The following is a 14183-nucleotide window of genomic DNA, read 5'->3' on the forward strand; positions in this document are numbered from 1 at the left end:
GGGCCCCCAGACACCCATGGGATCCACCTGAGGGCCCCCAGACACTCATGGGGATGACCCAGGGACCCACGGGACTACCCGTGGACCCCGACACTACGGGGACCACTTGGAGGCCCACAGAGCCTTGCGGTATCCTCCCGAGGGCCCTCAGACACCTATGGGAACCCCCGGGGTGCACTGTGGGGCCTGCGGACACCCGTCGGGACCACCCGAGTTACAGGCCCCGGTATGGGGCATCGGATGCCAGTGTCGCTGCCATTTTTAAAGCGTCCGCGTCACATGACGCGGGACATGTAAATAATGGAGGAGATACCGGCACCCCATATCTGGGCCTGTAACTTAGGAAGCAGGGGGTCCCCGAGGCTGTAATCAATGCGGTTCAGCTCAGGAGACCCCCTGCTCCCTCCTGCACATTATTAATAAAAATGACATTAATGCAGCTTCATTACCATAGCGGATAGGCGCTACGGTAATGAATTATTTTTTATTGTGAGGTGTGTTTTGATACCGGCACCCCATAATGGGGCCTGTATCTCATGAAGAGGGGATCCCCGTGGTTTGAAATCAATGCGGTTCAGCTCAGCAGACCTCCTGCTCCCGCACACTATTAGGGTTAAAACAGTGGGAGGGGCGTAAAAATGGGTGTGGCTTAATAGAAAAGTGGGAGGGGCTTAGGGTTAGGGTTAGGGTTAGGGTTAGGGTTAGCTCAGCAGACCTCCTGCACATGTACACTATTATTATAATGTCTATGTATAGTGTACGATCGCCTGTGAGAGCTGTGCATGAGGACTCAGCGCCTCCATACACTTCTTACAGGCGGCTTTTTTTTCTATCAGCGATCGCGCTTTACAAGTTTAAGCGCGATAACAGGGGGAAACCAGCTGGCGCAATAGGGCATATTTTTTCTTGTCCATTTCCTCCCCTACCTGTTTATTTAGCCACATTGGTTTTGACTTATTTCTTTTATAATTATTACCCAAGGATATACACTGATACGTGTGCTTTTCTAACAATGTTTTAAAGACTGCCCATTTATCTACATTTTTCCTGCAAAAACATCATCCCATTGTATTACTACTAGATTAGACCTCAGTTTATTAAAATCTGCCTTTCTAAAGTTTAAGCTCTTTGTTGAACCCAAGTAATCTGCTTTTTGATCATTTATTTCAAATGAGACCATGTTATGATCACTGTTACCCAAATGTTCCAGGACTTGAATATTTGTTATTACTTCTACATTGTTTGATATGACCAAATCCAGAACTGCCCCTCTCCTGGTTGGTTCCTCAATAATTTGGGTCATATAATTGTCTTTAAGCACCCCCAAAAACCTGTTCCCTTTTGTTGTAACGCTAATCTCATTGCCCCAGTCTATGTCTGGATAATTAAAATCCCCCATTATGCAAACATGACCCAGTTTTGATGCCTTCTCCAATTGCAAAAGTATTTTAGCTTCCTCAATCTCCAGATATTTGGTTGTTTATAGCATATTCCCACAAACATTTTCTTTATACTTTTACCTCCACTGCTAATTTCTATCCACAAGGTCTCTACATTTTCATCATTCCCTTCATAGACATCATCCCTTATAATAGGTTTTAGATCCGGTTTAACATATAAACATATTCCACCTCCCCTTCTATTTGGCCGATCCTTCCGAAAAAAAAAAATAACCCTCTAAATTAACTGTCCAGTCATGAGTTTCATCCCACCATGTTTCAGTAATGCCTATGATATCATACTGCTCCCTTGTAGCTATTAATTCAAGCTCCCCCATTTTATCTGTTAGGCTTCTTGCATTAGCAAGCATGCATTTAAGTTTTTTTTCAGCCTGTACTATTATCTTATCTGCTCCTTCCTTTCTGCGCCCACTTGGTTTAGTCTTTCGAAGTTTTCTAGTATTATCTGTATGTACTATGGGTGTCTCACTGCTTGTCAAACTTGCACTTGCCCCCATTCTACCTCCATACCCCTTGTTTCATCATCTATTCCATTTAGTTCATTATCTGTTTCATTCCCCTCCCCCCTCCATCCTAGTTTAAAATCTCCTCCAACCTTTTTAGCATTCTCCCCCCTAGCACAGAAGATCCCTCTTCATTGAGGTGCAATCTGTCCCTAGAATAAAGATGGCACCTCTCAGAAAAGGAGTCCCAGTGCTCTAAAAACCCAAACCCCTCCTTCCTACACCACTTTCTTAGCCATGCATTAACCTCCCTGATCTCTGACTGTCTCCCTGCGGTAGCGCATGGCACTGGTAGTATTTCAGAAAATACTACCTTGGAGGTCCTTGCCTTAAGCTTTTGTCCTAGATCCCTGTAATCATTTTTTAGGACCCTCCATCTTTCTCTAACTTTGTCATTGGTGCCAACGTGTACCAAGACCGCCGGGTCAATCCCAGCCCCCCCCCCAACAATCTGTCTACCCAATCTGCAATGTGCCGAACCCAAGCACTCGGGAGACAACAAACTGTTCGGTTCCTGCGGTCCCGGCAACAGATTGCACTATCTACCTTCCTAATAATGGAGTCCCCTACCACCACAATCTTTCTTTGCATCTGAGCATCCTGAGTCCCCTCTATGCTGGAGGAACTATTCCCCTGGCTGCTAGAGGAATTAGTCTCCCCCAGCCTTGCCACTTCTGCCCTGATACTCCCAATATCTTCACTCAACATGGCAAATCTATTGGGATGGGTCAGCTCAGAACTGGCCTGCCTCTCCCTATTGCCCCTGCTTCCCCTTCTAACTGTTACCCAGCTACCTATCTTCTCCTCACTAACAGCACTGCCATCTGCACCACTAGTCGAAGCAAGGGCCTGCTCAGTGAGCACTAAACTCTTTTAAGATTGTCAATGTCCTTCAATATTGCCCACTTAACATTCGGGGTGCACATTGATACCCTGACAACCAAGACCTATGCCAAACTAGGGGTACTTTACAGGAACAAATCCTCCCTAAGTCTCCTGGTCAGAAAACGTATCGCACAGCAGATGCTAATGCCAATTATTGACTATGGAGATATAGTATATGGCTCAGCACCTCAAACCCACCTTAGCAAACTTGACACCCTCTACAATTCAATGTGTTGTTTTGTTCTGCAATGCAACTATAACACACATCACTGCGAAATGCTCAAAGAACTAGATTGGTCATCACTCTAGTCTAGGCGCAAAGTTCACCTTTCCTGTCTTGCCTTTAAATTCTTCATGGGCAAGCTACCCAGCTACCTGAACAAGCTCCTCACCCCTACCACCTGCAGCACTTATCACCTGAGATCAGACTCCAAAAGACTGTTCATGGTCCCAAGGCTCAACAAAGTATCCGGCCGTTCCTCCTTCTCTTACCGTGCACCCCAAAACTGGAACAACCTACCAGAGACTCTATCATCCACCACCAGTTTAAGTTCTTTCAAATCTAAGGCTGTCTCACATTTTAATCTGGTCTGTAACTGTTACATACGCCTATAATATATATTACCTGTAACTGTTACATATACGCCTATAATATATATATTATCTGTAACTGTTACATACGCCTATAATATATATTACCTGTAACTGTTACATATACGCCTATAATATATATATTATCTGTAACTGTTACATACGCCCATAATATATATTATCTTTAACAGTGCATGCAATGTCTTGTATATAACATATACCCTGCTCATTTATGTAACTGTATTTGTAAACATGTATTATTTGTCTTAACTCTGTGCCCAGGACATACTTGAAAACGAGAGGTAACTCTCAATGTATTACTTCCTGGTAAAATATTTTATAAATAAGTTGCAAGTTGCCTCTTAAGATCAGCAATCTCTGACTCACACTCACCTGCTCACACCTCTCACAGCGTATGCTCCCTGGAACGGCTGCTCCAAGTGCAAATACATGTGGCAAGATGTGCATTAAGTGGCATCTTCAATCCTGCTCATTCTAGCAGCTATGAAGTTTAAAGTATTAACAATAAACTGTATTTCAATATAATATACCTTGTTTAACCCCTTCCTTGTTCAAACTGCTTCTAGTTCTAACTGCACAATTAATTGCACAATTAATACAACCAGCACTTGAAATCAACCAGTCACGCAGATCAGGACACACAAGCTCAGGATTCGTTAGCAACCTCTGTTTAAATGGAAACACCCACCAGGAGTGCTAGGTTAGCAATTAACAAACCACACCCACTGCAGGAGTGCTAGGTTAGCAATTAACGAACCACACCCACTGCAGGAGTGCTAGGTTAGCAATTAACAAACCACACCCACTGCAGGAGTGCTAGGTTATCAATTAACAAACCACACCCACTGCAGGAGTGCTAGGTTAGCAATTAACAAACCACACCCACTGCTGGAGTGCTAGGTTAGCAATTAACAAACCACACCCACTGCAGGAGTGCTAGGTTAGCAATTAACAAACCACACCCACTGCAGGAGTGCTAGGTTAGCAATTAACCAACCACACCCACTGCAGGAGTGCTAGGTTAGCAATTAACAAACCACACCCACTGCTGGAGTGCTAGGTTATCAATTAACAAACCACACCCACTGCTGGAGTGCTAGGTTAGCAATTAACAAACCACACCCACTGCTGGAGTGCTAGGTTAGCAATTAACAAACCACACCCACTGCAGGAGTGCTAGGTTAGCAATTAACAAACCACACCCACTGCTGGAGTGCTAGGTTAGCAATTAACAAACCACACCCACTGCTGGAGTGCTAGGTTAGCAATTAACAAACCACACCCACTGCTGGAGTGCTAGGTTAGCAATTAACAAACCACACCCACTGCTGGAGTGCTAGGTTAGCAATTAACAAACCACACCCACTGCTGGAGTGCTAGGTTAGCAATTAACCAACCACACCCACTGCAGGAGTGCTAGGTTAGCAATTAACAAACCACACCCACTGCAGGAGTGCTAGGTTAGCAATTAACAAACCACACCCACTGCAGGAGTGCTAGGTTAGCAATTAACAAACCACACCCACTGCTGGCTCAGACAGGAAAATAAAAAAAACCCTCTTTTCTTCCTCTTTTTTTTCACTTTTCTCCTACAGGCTTTCAATTAACATACACTTTGAAAATAAATAAACCCACTGCACTCCCCAAATTCAGCCACCCCTCCTAGCATACACTAGTATGCACAGCACTCCCCTTTGCTTTCCTTCTAGTTCTAACTGCACACTTAATACAACCAGCACTTGAAATCAACCAGCCACACAGATCAGGACACGCAAGCCATGTGAATGTGAGTTTTTGTTTTGGTTGGATTAAATTAGTTGTCATGCAGGCCTCATTTGCATGATGGCAAGTACCTTTCCCACTTTAACCCGGTATATTGTTCAAGTATGAGGTGAAGTGTTCAAGCAAAAGGTATTTGAGGGAGGTAGATAGGACCCAGCACCTTCCTGCATATGTATCATTCCCTCTCACCTGAGCCCTAATTAATGGGCTGCACTTTAAAAGGCAACACAGACATCTACCTGCACTGCTGATCTGGGAGTACACACACATACACACATACACACATACACACATACACACATACATCTTCCTGCACTGCTGATCTGGGAGTACACACACATACACACATACACACATACACACATACACACATACATCTTCCTGCACTGCTGATCTGGGAGTGCGCACATATACACACACACACACACACACATCATCCTATGCTGCTGATCTGCAAACACACACACACACACACACACATCATCCTGTGCTGCTGATCTGCAAACACACACACCCAAACAGACATCTTCCTGTGCTGCTGATCTGGGAGTACACACACATACACACATACACACATACACACATACATCTTCCTGCACTGCTGATCTGGGAGTGCGCACACACACACATACACACATACACACATACATAGATACATACATCTTCCTGCACTGCTGATCTGGGAGTGCGCACATATACACACACACACACACACACACACACACATCATCCTATGCTGCTGATCTGCAAACACACACACACACATACATCATCCTGTGCTGCTGATCTGCAAACACACACCCAAACAGACATCTTCCTGTGCTGCTGTTTAGTGCTGCGGCTAAACCCCCGATTGATTTGACACAAAAGCAACTCCCAGTTCTGGTTGTCTGGTCTCCAGACTGTGAAAGTGCATTTCAGGCTCTGAAGGGTGCACTGGCCAGTGCCCCTATTTTAGCTGCTCCAGACTATGATAAAACGTTTTTGGTGCTGTGCTCAGCCAAGTGGGGGAGGAGGTTGGAGAGCATCCTGTGATGTACCCGAGTCGCAAATTGTTGCCCAGGGAGGTGGCTTATGTCACTATTGAAAAGGAGTTTTTGCCGATCGAATGGGCACAACACAACCTGCAGCCCTATCTATGGTCGCCCCTTCACAGTAATTACAGACCATAACCCCTTGAGTTGGTTTCAACGGGTGTCCGGGGAAAATGCCAAGCTGCTGTGCTGGAGTCTTGCCCTGCAAGAGTTTGATTTCACTATCCAGCAAAAGAAAGGCAGCGAGCACGAGAATGCGGACGGACTATCCCGCAAGGACAGTCCCGTGTGCTCAATAACCTCAAGAGCGGTACGGGAAGTCAAACCGCCGGCTGGGGCAGTTGTGACAACCCCTACACTTTGAGGTGGGAAGGTGTGACGGTAAAGGGGTACCCAGGCCAATAATAAAGGCATTGAGTCCTAAAAGGTAACTGTGGAGTGTCAGCTCGGCAGCCTAGGGCTGGCTGCAGGCCTGTAATTGTATACTAAACTGACTGTGCGCCCCGCTAAGAATAAGGGGGCTAAATCATTGTATTCTAGTTAATAGGAAAAGTGGGCTGCGGTCATGTATTGGTTCCGCTCACTGCAACAATGTATAATGTGGTTGCATCATCATATTAAGGTCAATTGGATAAGTGGGGCTGCGGTTATCGATTGGGTCCGTACATTGCAACAATGAGTCACTGGCCAAACCGCAAACCGCAGACCACAGGCAGGAAAACAGTTTTTTAAAACTCGTCAGCTTGCTGCATAGGATAGAGGCAGCAAGCTAATTTTCGTAGGAACATCGTAGAGCCCTAATTTTTAATATGCATAATGCTAGGGGGTAATCATGCAAGCAGGTAGAGTTATAATACTTTAAACTTTCATATAAAGTAATGAATGGAAGTGCATCTTAGAGTTATAAGAGCCAGGACATTTACATTCCAGCGGGAGGCGCAGCGGAAACACTTAGTCTTCAAACACAGTGACCCCCAGGTATATGACCGGCCATTCCGGTCAGGGATTCATACATAATTTAAGTCAGGACTTCTAACACATCCCATGGAGATGACTCCAGAATGTCTGGGAAGTCCGGACTTAAAAAGGTACCGACATTGGCAAAGTGTTACATGTCGGGAAGTAGGGATAAACAGTTGTCCCTGGCAAATGTCCATATGTCAGGGGAGAGGTAGACTTAACGTCGCCAGGATAGGAGGCTTGGCTAGGTATGTTAAACGGCTCAGGTGCGAAGTTAGCGCATGACCGTAGCATACCTTGAAGCTCCTGTCCGGCTCCTTGAAGCTCTGACAGAGCGTGCCAATAGGTGGGATTATTGGTTCCCACACAGTAATTGGCTGCACAGTGTAAGAATAGGCTCTGTGTGTCTTTAAAGTTTCGTGCAGCCGATCGGGAGACAGTTCCATCATGTAAAGAGTTCCATCTAAGATTTCATCTAAGCTACAGCGTGCGGTAGAAAGACGATTCCATTGCAACTAAGATTTGTACCCTGCTTCAAAAGGTTGTTAGAACTAAGGATTGGAAAATGAATCCTGCAAGGCCAGAACGAAAAGATCGCTTTTGGCGGAGAAATAGGGATTGCAGGCGGCGCCCCTAGCCAAGAATTGTTACACTGCTCTTTTTGCGCATCAACCCTGTGTCTGGGGATTGATGCTTAGAGACTTGATTTCTGTGGATTTCGTTCCGTGGACATTTTATTTCTTTTTGCCCTGTTCCAGTAAGTGTTTATTTGTGTTATTTTGTAAATGAAGCTGTGTTTCTCGTGTAAATAAATTACAATTTATTTTATCTCACGCTTTGTTCAATCAAAGAATCCTGGTATTTTTGTGTTAAAAGCATTGGTCTCCCGTGACAGCGGTTATATGGGGTAATAGGAGCAGTTATAGGGATGGGGTTATATGTAACAATAGGAGGAGTTATAGGGGGCAGTTATATGAGTTATAATGTCAGTTATATTGAGCAATCGGATGATTTATACCCCTAACTCCCCCCACCCCCTCTCCTTTTCGCCTCCCAGACACAGGCTCGGCCCAGTCGCCCCGTCCGTCTCTCTCCGAGCGCTTCGATTCCTTTGGTTCCTCTGTACGAGATATGGCAATTAAAGTTGGTGATAAAACTAAGGAAGTGATTAAAGATCTACATGAGAGTGATTTGGCAACAAAGACCAGGTACCCAATGTGCATAATCCTTCCCTAATACCCCATGCATAATGTGACAAATACTCTCCTGTACCTGTATAATGTGCCTATTACTCCCTGAACATCCTCTGTAAGGTGTCTAATACTCTAATACCTAGTACCTAATACTAACTCTCCTGTATAATGTGCCTATTACTCCCTGAACATCCTCTGTAAGGTGTCTAATACTCTAATACCTAGTACCTAATACTAACTCTCCTGTATAATTGTGCCTATTACTCCCTGAATACCCTCTGTAAGGTGTCTAATAGAGATAGGCGATATGATTTGGGTTTGCCGCGGATTAGCAGTTTCCTGACGTGTGCAGATTTCCGCAGGTCAGTCTCAAAAAGGGCGTGATGTCTTTTACGGATTTCTTTTTATTATTGACACACGGACTGCTGAATCTGTGGATTGTATTGTTCCAATTCACCAGCGCGCTGAGTCCGTCGGTTGATTTTACACCGCGAAAGCTCGGGAAATTTCGGGAAATAGGTTGGACTGGTTCCCCCTTCTCTAATGCCTAATACTTTGTGCATATTCTCTGTAATGTTATATAGCAAAAAGGTCAGTGTGCGCTGTCCCTTTAATTCCTCTCTCTTCTAAGACTGCATTTTTCTCCTTGAGGAGTATTCACTACTATTACTGCAGTATTACAGTCATTGTACATATATATCCCTCTACAAGGCACCGGTCACATGTCAGAGAGCAAGTGAAATTATTCTGGCTGACAAATTTTGGGTTGATTGCAGTGGAGAAAGTTGTGAGGCAGGGAGGCCTGTTATCAGTATGTTACAATAACCAGACGGGGGAGGATAGGGGCAGGCACTGGAGTTTAAGAAGTAGATTGAGAGAGGAAAGGGCAGATCCTGGCAATATTACGGAGGAAGAAGCTACACATTTTGGCCATGCAGTGAGTGTGAATGGAAAAGGAAAGGGAAGAGCCAAATGTTACTCCTAGGCAACGTGCTTTGATGACAGGATGATGTACTCTTTACTGTGATGGAGAAAGGTGATATTAGGCCAGATTTAGGGGGAAATATGAGGAGCTCAGTTTTAGACATAATGGGGCTTATGCAGAGAGGAACGTTATTTAATGTGAAAACGGCAGGAAAATAGCCACAGAATTGGAGTAAGTTATGGGCGTATGCTGAAAGCTGCGTTACCTCTTTTTTCTGATGAGATTCAAAATTGCCAAGTTTTTCTGGCTACATTGAACTCGCTATAATATAGGGCAGAATGGCCAGTTGCAGTGCATCTATGCTACCTGCATACCACCCTATTTTAACATGGCGAATTTACCAATCTCGCCACGTGTTTGGCAATTTTTAAAGTAAAGAAACCTGCTGTGGCGAATTTTATGAATCTCTCCATGTTCTCTGCAGGACAAGCTTCTCTGGTGCGTATTTTCGCCAAAAGATGGCGCTATTTCCCTTCTCTATCCTCTCTGCATAAGCCCCTAAGTTTAAGGCAGTGGAGTGCCATCCTTGAGCATATAGCCAGGAGGCAACCCAAGAGTAGGGACTGGATTGCAGGAGTGAGGGGAGGGGTGGATAGATGTGTGTGTGTATCATCCGCATAGAGATTATATCTAAGGCCAAAAGAGTTGATGAGGTCACCAAGTGATAGTACAGGTGCGCCGACGAGTATTCTAAAACTTGCCTTAAACTTGCCTTGGAAAATCTGGGGCGATCACCAACAAGACCCAGGTACATGCTGGGTACATGCTGGGTACATGCTGGGTACATGCTGGGTACATGCTGGGTACATGCTGGGTACATGCTGGGTACACCCTGCAAACATTTCAGTGTCATTTCTGCAGAGACTAATGACCCATCGGATTAACACAGCAGGGGTCCCTGGCAGTCCCATTTAGTTTGAATGGGACTGCCAGGGACCCCCGCTGTTAATCTGATGGGCCATTAGTCTGTCTTCAGAAATGTCACTGGAATGTTGCAGCATATACCCAGCATGTACCTAGCATGTACCCAGCATGTACCTGGGTCTTGTTGGTGATTGTCCCAGATTTGTTTTAGAATACTCGTCGGCACTACAGTATGTAGAGAGAAAAAGAGAGGTCCCAGAACAGAGCCCTGACATATACCAACAGACAGATCAACAGGAGATGAAGACATGTTAGCAACAGAGACAGAAAATGTGCAATGGGAAAGGTAAGATGTGAACCAAGATAGGGCTCCCCTGACTCCACTTCTCCTTGTGGAATTCAACTACAATATTGATGATGAACCCTCTCTCCCTTGGGCTTTCCGCTTTCTCTCACTTTTGGTCTTCACCAATGTACTGCAGCCACCACCTGCGGTCCCTTAATCTACCGAATCTTGACTCCACTTGGCACTCCTCTCTCTGTTATATCTGCTCCGCTATAGATTCTGACAACCTGGTCATGAACTACAACTCATCTTTTTAGATGGGAAAGGTATACAGGGATCTACAAAATAAGTATACATGGGAAGGATGTTGATCCAGGGATTAATCCGATTGCCAATTTTTGGAGTCAGGAAGGAATTCATTTTTGCCCTTATGAGATATCATTGGATGATATGACACTGGGGTTTGTGTTTGCCTTCCTCTGGATCAATAAGTAAGTATAGATATAGGATAAAGTATCTGTTGTCTAAATTTAGCATAGGTTGAACTTGATGGACGTACGTCTTTTTTCAACCTCATCTACTATGTAACTATGTAACTCAGCCCTATCCACCTCTCTTCCTCTTTCTCTTTGCCATCCTCGTCCTTCTAACCCAAGACTTTTGCGTAACTGCCACACGCGCATGTTGCGTTCTTGCACTTGTTCCTCTGAACGCCTCTGGAGGAAATCTTGCAATCTCGCAGACTTCCTTCACTACAAATGTATTCTATCCTGTTTCATCTCTGAACTCTCCAAGGCCAAATAAACCTTTTTTTTACACTTAACAATCACAAGTTTAACCCACACAACTCTTCCCTGTCTTTGACTCTCTACTCAGACAACCATCTTTAACTTGTTTTTCTTCCTCCATTTCACCTCAACCGTGAATTCCACTTGTCAAAACATCCCCTCTGTATCCTCCTCATATTCTACACCCATTCCTAATACTTCTCCGACCTTCCTTGACTCTTTTTCCTCCGACAAAGAGGAGGAAGCTTCGCTGCTTATCTCCTCTTCTCCCTCTAACACTTAAAATAAAATCTGCTTTATTAGCATGACAGGGACACACGTCAGTATTGCTAAAGAATGAATAACATGGAATAGGGGTATAATGTTTACACGGTACATGGGTAAACAGTTACACACAGGTGTCGCTGGCACAGTCTCATCTCCCGGGGCTTCCAGTTCTGTCTGTGTCTGCCTGTGTCTCACACACCTCTCCTAGCTCACATCGCTGGCACAGTCCTCATCTCCCGGGGCTTCCAGTTCTGTCTGTGTCTGCCTGTGTCTCTCACACACCTCTCCTAGCTCACATCGCTGGCACAGTCTCACCTCCCGGGGCTTCCAGTTTTGTCTGTGTCTGCCTGTGTCTCACACACCTCTCCTATCTCACATCGCTGGCACAGTCTCATCTCCCGGGGCTTCCAGTTCTGTCTGTGTCTGCCTGTGTCTCACACACCTCTCCTAGCTCACATCGCTGGTACAGTCTCATCTCCCGGGGCTTCCAGTTTTGTCTGTGTCTGTCTCTGTCTCTCACACCTCTCTTAGCTCACATCGCTGGTACAGTCTCATCTCCCGGGGCTTCCAGTTCTGTCTGTGTCTGCCTGTGTCTCTCACACACCTCTCCTAGCTCACATCCCTGGCACAGTCCTCATCTCCCGGGGCTTCCAGTTTTGTCTGTGTCTGTCTCTGTCTCACACACCTCTCCTAGCTCACATCGCTGGCACAGTCTCACCTCCCGGGGCTTCCAGTTCTGTCTGTGTCTGCCTGTGTCTCTCACACACCTCTCCTAGCTCACATTGCTGGCACAGTCTCATCTCCCGGGGATTCCAGTTCTGTCTGTGTCTGCCTGTGTCTCACACACCTCTCCTAGCTCATATTGCTGGTACAGTCTCATCTCCCAGGGATTTCAGTTCTGTCTGTGTCTCTAACACACATCTCCTAGCTCACATCGCTGGCACAGTCTCACCTCCCGGGGTTTCCAGTTCTAACTGTTCGGCCTGTTTTTCTCTCCCTCTCTCAATTCTCTCTATCTCTCAAACCTCTCTCTCTGTCACACACACACAAACACACACACACATACACCTCTCTCTCTTTCATACCGCTCTTTCAAACGCTCTTTCCCTCACGCTTTTCATTTTCCCCCACTTCTACCACCCCCCCTTTTTCCCACTCTTCTTAATCCCGCCCTCTTCTTCTCCTTCCCCTCTCCTTCCTCCTCCCTCTCTCCTCTCCTTCTCCCCCTCCCTTCATCCTCCTCCTCTCCTTCTTCCCCCTCCTTTGAAAGCTCACACCATAATAAAACATTCTCTGCTTGTTCCTAATGCACTTACTCACCCCCAGAGGATATGTGTCTGGCCTCACACTCAACTCATACAGTTTGCACGGTCTCTGCACACCGCCAATCTTCATGTTTCTTCTTTTTATTTCCACCAGGAACTGGTTCAGTGAGAAATACCAGAGAGTGAAGCAAACGTTTTCAAAATCTGATTAGGAGTCTACAGAGATCAGTCACTGGAACCTGTGCGAAGGAACTCTCCACCCTGCCCAGCCTTCTCCACCCTGCCCAGCCTTCTCCACCCTGCCCAGCCTTCTCCACCGTGCCCAGCCTTCTCCACCCTGCCCAGCCTTCTCCACCCTGCACAGCCATCTCCACCCTGCACAGCCATCCCCACCGTGCCCAGCCATCCCCACCCCGCCCAGCCATCTCCACCCCGCCCATCCATCTCCACCCTGCCCAGCCTTCTCCACCCTGCACAGCCATCTCCACCCTGCACAGCCATCCCCACCCTGCCCAGCCATCTACACCCAGCCTAGCCATCTCCCCTCTGCCCAGCCATCTCCACCCTGCCCAGCCATCTCCACCCTGCCCAGCCATCTCCACCCTGCTCAGCCTTCTCCACCCGGCCCAGCCTTCTCCACCCTGCCCAGCCATCTCCACCCTGCCCAGCCTTCTCCACCCTGCCCAGCCTTCTCCACCCTGCCCAGCCATCTCCACCCTGCCCATTCTTCTCCACCCTGCCCATCCTTGCCCACCCTGCCCAGCCATCTGCACCCAACCAACCTTCTCCACCCTGCCCATCCTTCTCCACCCTGCCCATCCTTCTCCACCCTGCCTAACCTTCTCCACCCCACCCAGTTTTCCCCATCCTTCCCAACCTTCTCTACTTATTATGATGCAGTGACCCCCTAATGGATCCATGCAGTTACCTCCCTGATGGCTCCATGCAGTGACTCCTTTTTATAATGCTAGAAAACCAATAAACATGGCGTATATCATCTAACTCTGTATGTTTCTTGGAAGAAGTTAAGAAGTTATAGGGAGCGGTTATATGGGGTAATAAGAGGAGTTATAGGGAGGGGTAATAGGAGGAGTTATAGGGAGAGGTTAAATGGAGCAATAGGAGCCATTATATGGGGTAATGGGAGGAGTTATAAGGAATGGTTATACGGAGTAATAGGAGGAGTTATATGGAGCAATAGGAGGAGTTATGGGGAGCGGTAATATGGAGCAATAAGAGGAGTTATGGGGAGCCGTAATATGGAGCAATAGGAGGAGTTATAGGGAGCAATAGGAGGAG

The 14183-nt window shown here is 46.3% G+C and overlaps 1 protein-coding gene across 4 annotated transcripts in view; it reads left to right on the plus strand.

The window, feature by feature from the left end:
- Positions 1–13886, plus strand: part of APOC1 (apolipoprotein C1) — a 73304-nt gene extending 59418 nt beyond the window's left edge. For all 4 annotated transcript variants that reach the window (XM_075580614.1, XM_075580616.1, XM_075580615.1 and 1 more), the window contains exons 3-4: positions 8294–8444; positions 13039–13886. In XM_075580614.1, the coding sequence (XP_075436729.1) occupies positions 8294–8444; positions 13039–13096 (209 nt within the window). In that variant the 3' untranslated portion in view covers positions 13097–13886. The remainder of the gene's footprint in view (positions 1–8293; positions 8445–13038) is intronic.
- The last annotated feature ends 297 nt before the right edge of the window (positions 13887–14183 follow it).

Source organism: Ascaphus truei (assembly GCF_040206685.1).
Source record: "Ascaphus truei isolate aAscTru1 chromosome 6 unlocalized genomic scaffold, aAscTru1.hap1 SUPER_6_unloc_2, whole genome shotgun sequence".
Lineage (NCBI taxonomy): Eukaryota > Metazoa > Chordata > Amphibia > Anura > Ascaphidae > Ascaphus > Ascaphus truei.